This window comes from Galeopterus variegatus, unplaced genomic scaffold (genome assembly GCF_000696425.1).
Source record: "Galeopterus variegatus unplaced genomic scaffold, G_variegatus-3.0.2 Scaffold8425, whole genome shotgun sequence".
In the NCBI taxonomy this organism is placed as follows: domain Eukaryota; kingdom Metazoa; phylum Chordata; class Mammalia; order Dermoptera; family Cynocephalidae; genus Galeopterus; species Galeopterus variegatus.
In genome coordinates, this window is record NW_007734536.1 from 57,712 (window position 1) to 66,753 (window position 9,042).

Here is a 9,042-nt window from a genome sequence, read left to right on the forward strand (position 1 = left end):
CACCGGACCGGGACCGGCAACAGGATCGCAACCCCCAGTGTTGCGCCCGCATCTCGCTCAGCCAGTGAGCGGGAACCGGTCTGTATGTGGGATCCAAACCCTCGGCGGGAGCACCGCCGCGCTCCCAAGCGACGCACTGTAGCAGTGTGCCACCGGGCCGGCCCCCCAGGCTTTCTTAATGCGGTCAAATTCTCCTGTTACACATTCTTACCCCTTTATAATATAGAATCTACCACAGTTGCCATTTTATGTTTATTTGTGTGACTGCTTGACCACTGCCTGGCTCCCCATGAACTGTGAGCCCCATGAGGGCAGGATTTTGTTCATCATTATATCCAGGCTACCACAGTGCCCAATGGTTTTGATACATGTTAATGAGCTATGCTTGCAACTTCTGCAGAGGTTCTCTGTCCTTGTTTCATGATGAGCCCACATACCACACTGAGACCACCCTGGGATGTATTTTAGTCAACTATATGTTCAAGATATAGATCAGATTTTGTGCACTTCTTTAAAATAATCATTCTTAGAATTCACATACTAAGACTGAAGGTAACTGATTCCTAAGACTAGGATGAACACATATATGTCCTGGGGTCAGGTGGCTTCCTCACTTAGGCTAGTGCCTCCAAAGGCAGCCAGCAGCAAAAGCCAGACCTGAAAAGGGCTCCCCATATTTTTATCTGTATATATTTAAGAAGAATAATTAGGGGCCGAGCCCATGGCACACTCGGGAGAGTGCGGCGCTGGGAGCACAGCAGCGCTCCTGCCGTGGGTTCAGATCCTATATAGGGATGGCCGGTGCGCTCACTGGCTGAGCGCCATGCGGCCGATCTCAAAAAAAAAAAAAGAAGAAGAATTAGAGTCACTTTTAAGGTGTCTAATAAAAGTCCTCATTGAACAGCAACCCAGTTTGAGTAGTGAAGCCCTACTGATGCTCTTCGCTGTAAATGAGCCCCTTTGGGGGCTGGCATTTGCTGCTGGCTGCCTTTGGAGGCACTGGCCTAAGTAAGGAAGCCACCTGACTCCAGGGCATGCACTGGGCAGGGCTCCCACCCGGGTGCAATGTGAGGAGCAGGGCTGACAGGAAAGGCATCATCACTTGGCATAACAACCTCATCCAAACCACTGAGCAAAACATTTTTAACTGGGAAACTTACCCAAACTTTGTCTCCTGGATTCTTTTTCTGATGGTCAGAGAGATATATGAAACCAACCCAATCAAAATGAATCCACAGAAGCAGCCAAGAATAATAAGCACAGGCTCCGTGTTGCCAGGTGCCGGAGTGGACGAGGGGGCATAATCTATCCCACCTGGAAAATACCAGAAGACTACACTCAAAACAGCTCTTTGGGATTCGAAATGCGTAAGAAACATTGGCTTACAATAAGGAAGAACAAATAGTCAAAAGCTTTCAGAACTTAGTTAAATCTTTTCTCTTTCGTGATCTACAAATGCAGGCAGTCCTCATTTTTTGCAAGCTGAGATCATGTGGAGCGATCTTAACAATCAATGAGAAACTACCTTCATTTAATCATTCCACAATGAATGCACACAAAATATTGAAACATCATGTTGTACTCCATAAATATACAGTGGTTCGCCTGTCAATTAAAAAAATAGGAATTTAAAAAATAATCAATGGGAAAAATCTCTTTATGTTGGTATAACTGTACAAAATAAAGGAAGAAATAGTAAAACTAATATTCACTTGGTACAATGCAATTTAAAATATTAGAGACATTAAGAATTAAAGTGTTATTTCATTTTAAAAAACCTATCCAGAGTAGTTTGAACAGTGTTTGCCTTCCAGTCATATAACTTATATAGAGAAAAGATATCTTCTATGTTTTGGAGAAATACCACTCCTTTCTAAGTTTGGATTAACTCACAACATTTTCTCTTTTGAGCTTTTGATGTTGTAAAATGTCTCTGAGAACTCCTTCAATCTGAAGCTTTTGCTGGTGTCACCTTCTCTGGGACATTTGCATCCTTTATATCACAACCACTTCATTTATGCCACTAAGTTCTTCAGGCTGCATATCTAGAGTCTATCCCATGGCATGGCATCAATGTCCCATGGTCTGCATACAATCAGTTCAAATTCCACTTCCAGCACCATTGCTTTTTGTTTCTTTGCTGCACTTTCTTCTTTGTTCACTAATTCCCTCTTTCAATTCTCCATTTTTGTAAAATGTCACGTGGGTTTGTTGCTGACGGACAGGGAGGCAACATAGTCACATGCCCCTGCTAGACGTGCATGAACTGAATGTGAACTAAATGAGGAACGTGCAGTGGCCAACCACGAACAGACTCTGAGAAGTGGCGTCATCGGTTACCATCATAACGCGCAATTGTTATTTATGTGGTGATTCCTGGACTGAGGAGCTAGTGGCGAAGTTTATGCTTTATGCAATTACAGTTAATATATGATAGTAATTAAAATTTGAAATATACTGTTAGGAAACTGGTGTTATTTAAACTGTGGTGAATGAAATTTACACATACTGGGGCTGTGCAAAGCAAGGACTGCCTATATAGCAAAGCTTTAAAAAAGTTTAGAGAGTTTATTATGCATGAGGATGAAAGCTCTGTAGTCTTAAACTCTGATTTTCTAAGCTGTGCCTTTAGAATTAGAATCTCATTGTCTTTGAGTCTCTACCAGGCAGACACACCTTGTGTCCCCATCACGAGTTACTAACGTTCTCTGGGTACTGAGCCCACAGGCTGCAGGAATGTAATATTGCTCCACTTCAGCACTGAAAGGGAGAGCACGTTTAAGGGTCACGGGGAACAGACAAACAAGAACTCATCCATATACTCACAAGTCCTTTCTGCTATTGGGTACAAAGGCCATGTTTGGCAAGAACTTGTAAATGTACAAGTCACACTGATATAGATGACTGTGCATGAATTTTACGACAGCAGTTTAACATCAAACAACCTAAGGCAGGTCAGAGTCGAATGAATGTGGCTCCACTGCTCTATGGAAGCGAGCACAGCATTTGGGCCACTTGTGGCACCTTGCCCGACATTCCAGCAACATGCAAAGCCAGCACGCATGGCTGGGCAATTAGCTCAGTCAGCCCAGGGCAGTCTGAGGATGGTTTCCACAGGAAACACCTCATGTTTGGTGCAGACCAAATCAGCAAGCACATTACCCAAGGCTTGAACTGGTAAAAACATGGCAAGCAGCCCTGCTGAAAACATAGCAAAAAAAACACTAGCAAATAAACAGACAGTGCCAATTATAGAGAATGAAGGATTAGCCATACTGCCTGTCCAAATGCAGTCATGTATACATCATTTACACTAAATTCAGGGCTGGCCAGTGGTCCATTTGGGAGAGTGTGGTGCTACCACCAAGGTCAAGGGTTCGGATCCCCATACGAGTCAGCCACCAAAAAATAAAATAAAATGAAATAAATTCAGTAAGTAAAGTTGAATTTGGTATTCTGAAAGAACTAATCTTCCTAGTATGTTATTACTATTAATAGTAATGATAGCAGGAGGACCATGGGTATCGGTAGTTCTGTGAAGCGTGTTATCATATCGACTATCTTTATCACTGCAGGAATTCTTTCTGGTCCTTATTTTTCATTCATCAGCTGTCCACCCACAGGTTATGCTTTGGCAATCTGTGCACTGCCTGGACTGCCACATTTAATCAGCTGCCAAGGGCCCCAGATCTCACCGTGTGCGGGGATAAATATTTGCACTGGGTCACTGAAAGGCCCGACTCCCCCTTTTGTGATAGCTGCAATCCTCACTGTGCACGTGGCGTTGTGGACTTGAACAGAAATCTGAGCACGGCTGCCATTCTGGCCGACTTCTTCAGAGAGCTCTTTCTGGGGACAGAGAAAAAAAGGAAATGAAACACTGAGGCACCACGGACATATCGCCTGCTTGCCTAGTTAGTTCCTTCCAAGGGAGCTGAACCACCCTGTCCCAGGGGCAGTGGCCCTGTTTCCACAGTGTGCCTTCCTCGTTCGGGCCACTGCCAATGGGTTCAAAAGGCAGGCAGGGACGCAGGATGGGCTGGCAGCAACCTCAGGCCTGGGGGTCTTGGCAAACTAGCATCACGAGGTCACAGCACTTAGAGTGGTCAGTAAAGAAGTTTCTGGAAGACAGGAAGCATGTAGCAGATGCACCCAGATGGCAAGAGCAAGACTGACTCCTTGAGACCCTCATCCTCAGAGCCACCCACAGCACAATGCCCCAGGGTCACACTGTCCCTCGACACTGCCCACCTGCCAACTGCCCTTGAACCAGCCAGCACGAGTGGGCTCCTGTTCCTTGAAATTATAATAGTTTTGACTAATAGCTACATGCACTATTTTTTTTCTTTCAGAGTGAAAAATGCACAATTACTCAATTTTCAAAATGCTGATTTTACTTTTACTTATGTTGTTTTGAAGCCACTGCCACGCAACAGTGAGCCATTAAAGCACAGGAAAAATGACCAGAACTAAGTGTTTATACAACTCTTCCCCTTTGTTTCCAAACCTCGACTAGCACAATGTTCTCTGGTGTAGGAAACTAATTTTTGTTTGGGGCTAGCTGGAAGCCATAGAGATTGTGAAGGTTGAAATGAAGCCCTAGGAACATGTTTTATCACTGAATTTTGGAAATCTGACTTCACAAGGAGAAAGAGAAAAGTCAGGTCATGTGGGGCACAGGTATCACAGATCATAGATGAACAGCAAGGGCACGGTTTTGGTGATAACTTTGTCCCTGGTCACTCATTCTCATGTCGCTCACTTTTCCCAGAGACTGCACAGGGTGGAAGCAGCTCAGCTCTCAAGGAGAGGGCTGTCCTGTCACTCACGACTAAGGGGGCACCTGGGCTGGCCATCCTGTGACTGTTTCTAATTCTAAATAGGTACTGATGGGCCGAGCCCGTGGTGCACTCAGGAGAGTGCAGTGCTGGGAGCACAGCAGCGCTCCCGCCGCGGGTTCGGATCATATATAGGGATGACCAGTGCACTCACAGTGCTCACTGGCTGAGTGCAGTGTGGCCGGTCTCAAAAAAGGACAATAAATAAATAAATAAGTAAATAAATAAATAAATAAATAAATAAATAAATAAATAAATAAAGCTCACAGTGCTCACTGGCTGAGTGCGGTGTGGCCGGTCTCAAAAAAGGACAATAAATAAATAAATAAATAAATAGGTACTGACCATCAGGACCCAGAAATGCCCCCAGACAAGGGATGAAAGGCTTAAAATTTTTTGGTTTTTTTCCTACTCCACTAAACTCTGAGCCTATAAGATTTGCCATAGATTTTTTGTTAATTAAGTAAACATTAATAATCAACAACCTTTCGAGTATATTCTGACAATACATTTTTTTAGAAATAGAGCATTTTATTTATGGCAAACCCAGTTTTGAATTTGGATTAGTTGGTCATTCTGTACTTATATTGTGGGGGTAGGTAGGGCAGAACGTCATCAAGTAGAGTAACTCATGGTGCAAACCCACAGTCACAGAGCCCTGCAGTGACCCAGGCCTATAGCTGAGAAATAAATAACACGTCTACTCCACAGTTTAGTATCTAATAGATCTTCAAAGTACAAGCCTTTGTGCCTGACAAGGAACAACGGGCCTGCTTCTGGCTGCGTACTTTTTTCCTATAGAGACTCAAATACAATGCATCATTTATGAGTGAAATTATCTCAAAATTAGAGGAAGTGCATGACTGGAAAAGAATTAAATGGCTAAAAGAACAGAAATCCTAACAAAAACAAAATTATTTTTTTGGAAATAAACATTAAAGTGGTTTATAATATCTATTCACTTAGGGTCTATAACTCACTATGAAAACCCAGAGATGTTACTTTTTTTTATTGCCACCTCTTATTCCTTATGTGCATTGACAAATGTAAAGTGCTAACCTCGTGTAAAGTGCTTGGAACAGTGCTCAGGGCAGAGCAAATGCCACCCAAGTGTAGCGATGGCCACCACCACAGCTGTCATCATTCTGAATCTCGAAGCACGGTGGTGATGCTGGCCAATGCTTCCTGGTAACACATTTTGAAAATGTATCTAGAATTATCCCATTTTAGGAGTGAAATTATAATAAATGCTGACACATTATTAGAAAGATATATAATAAATAGTTTAGTGGAACCTTAACAATTTTCTCTAAGAATATCCTTAAATGACAACCTTAAATATAGTTTTAAAGTGACTCATGTTTTTAAAAATGAATGTAATTGATCCATACTGTTTTAATGCCAAGTATGTTAAGAAATGTGTACCCATATCCATATCCCTGAATATTTATTTTAATTCTGATTTTGAAAGTTATTGAAGGGGCCGGCCCGGTGGCGCACTGGATAGTGCGCCGCTTGGGAAGCGCGGCGGCGCTCCCGCCCGAGGGTTCGGATCCCACATACAGACCGGTTCCCGCTCACTGGCTGAGCGAGGTGCGGGGGCAACACCGAGGGTTGCAATCCCGTCGCCGGTCCTGGTCCGGTACGGGGGCGACACTGAGGGTTGCGATCCGTTGCCGGACACGGAAAAAGACAAAAAAAAAAAAAGAAAGTTATTGAAGAAGTCCATTGAAAATCAGATGCACATAGGAGCTGCCCCATATGTACTATCTCTGGTGCTGTCAGGGTGCAGACATAAGGTGGGGCCGTTTCTCTGCTGTGAGGTGGTCTGGTCACGAGGTAAATGCCACAGGCCACCTGCATATTTCTCATTTAGTAAGTTTTCAGTTTTCACCAACATAAGGTCCATATCCTCACCGACTTAAAAATCTAAGAGCATCTTTAGGTAATGTGATTTTTAATGTGATTTATAATGTGGCATTTGATTGCAACTTTACTTACATATGAAACAAGACACAATGGACCTTGATGATAGGGAAAGTAACAGCACATCTTTGGAAAGACCATTTCTTTTTTCTTGGGTGTGTGGCATTAGAGTTAGACAGGGCAAATGCAATGGAACTTGTGTTTAGTGATCAAAACACTTCAATATCCCCAACTACTCTATGGCCCATCTTATAGCCTCAAAGAACAGTAACACTCAGTGAGGAAGAAACTACCAGATAAAAGTTTCTGTTATGTGACAACAGAGGTGACTTTTCAAAAGGGCTTCAAATTCACAGACACCAACGCAAAACTCTCTCATCTTACTCCAAAACGCATCCTGCTCTCACTTCTTTCTGCTGGGAGGCCACACTGTGGAATCTGAATGAGAGGCACTGTATTATGAAGAAAGCCAAAGGTACCTGGGAAAGAGTAATGGGTCTCTGAAAAGCACTGGCTTTGGAGTCAACCAGCTCTGCTAATTCCAAGCTCTGTGACTCTGGGGTAGTAATTCAACGTCTCAGAGCTTCAGTTTCCTCAGGTGAAAACTGAAAATAATATCTTTCTCACACTGTTTTTTTTTTTTTTTTTCTTTTGTCTTTTTCCGTGTCCGGCAACGGATCGCAACCCTCAGTTTTGCCCCCGTACCGGACCGGGGACCGGCAACGGGATCGCAACCCTCGGCGTTGCTCCCGCGCCTCGCTCAGCCAGTGAGCGGGAACCGGTCTGTATGTGGGATCCGAACCCTCGGGCGGCAGCGCCGCCGCGCTTCCCAAGCGGCGCACTATCCAGTGCGCCACCGGGTCGGCCCCTCTCACACTGTTTTTGTAAGGGTTAAATGAGTTACTTTACATAAAACACTTAGTTCGTGGTTTGGCACACCGTAACTAATCAACGGTGGCTGCTACTACCCCTGTATTCAACGAGGTACTACACACTAAGGTCTTCATTCCGTATAAATAGAAGGCCCTCTTACAGAATTGGCCTCGCAATATCTTTCAAGTCTTGGTGCATTAGAGAAAATCATCAAGGTTGTCTAATTCCCCAAACCAAGAAGTTTATTTGACCCATTCATAGAGTTCACCTCCTTTGCAGGTTTCTCCTCCAGGCAAAATGTACAATCAATCTTTGATTGATCCCTGGGTTTTAGAAGTGGTTCAGATTCCTGTCTTATAAGAACCTTGCCTGTTCCTCAATACCTTAAAATAACACCAGCTCAAATGTTCTGCCCTCCTCTGAGAGGGAGAGGGAGAAAAGAAGAGCAGAAGAGGCGGCAGGCCCATGCCAACATCTGTGCACACATCTCTGCCACCATGGCAGAAACTGGAAGGCTCATTAGGATGCAGAGGTCTAGGGTCAATCTTAAGTGCAGATTCCCTGGGTCTTTAAAGAAGTTAGTTCTACATATTATGTTATCTGCTATGAGACTTCCTTCTAATATAAGATCTCTACCCTTTACAAACAGAGATTAAACCAGCACTGGAGCTATAATCCCAAAACAATAAGCTCCATAAAAACCACCCATATAAAAACGAGTTTCTGTTTAATGTTTGGGCAATTTTGGGTCAGAGTTAAACAGGTTTATTTACTGTAGAACATCAAAGAGACCTGAACTTGCCAGTATACACCATGGGTCTTTAAGAAGGGAGTATAATATGCAATATTTTATAAACTCATTTGTTGACTGAACTCTTTTTTATGGAAGGTCTACTGACATTTTATGGGAATGGAGCTGGGGTGGGAAACACTCATCCACACTTATCAAAAGACTGTCACATTCAGAGAAAGAAATTCTCCACCTGGTATGGATGGTGTAGCCGGGTCCATGCATCCAGTTCATAGAGCTATAAATGCCTAAAAACTAAGTACAAGGCCCTTTGTTCAGAGAGTACAAAGATGAGCAAGACACAGCTCCAGCTTCAAGGAGAACGGATTACTTGCTCCTTACCTTTGGATTTTGAGCTCTGATTTGGAAGGCAAGGGATATCATGAGGCAAAGAACAAAAAAAGTAGACATTTTCATAGAGATATAACAAATACCCAAATAGTATAAATATCAGAAGTTTCTTAGTCTAAAAGTGATATAACATTTGAGGGACAACAAAGGTATAAGCCTGTCTTCAACTTAACTGCAATAACACACCCAAAGATCAATTCCAAGAAAGTTCTGAAATTGCACACACACAAAAATCCACCATTATGACGGTTACGAGTGAGAAAT

The 9,042-nt window shown here is 43.3% G+C and overlaps 1 protein-coding gene across 1 annotated transcript in view; it reads right to left on the reverse strand.

Moving 5' to 3' along the window:
* Positions 1-9,042, reverse strand: part of MERTK (MER proto-oncogene, tyrosine kinase) — a gene marked incomplete at its 5' end in the record, with an annotated part of 61,424 nt that overhangs the window by 30,457 nt on the left and 21,925 nt on the right. The window contains 2 exons of the mRNA XM_008592878.1: positions 1,161-1,314; positions 3,696-3,849. Of these exons, the coding sequence (XP_008591100.1) occupies positions 1,161-1,314; positions 3,696-3,849 (308 nt within the window). The remainder of the gene's footprint in view (positions 1-1,160; positions 1,315-3,695; positions 3,850-9,042) is intronic.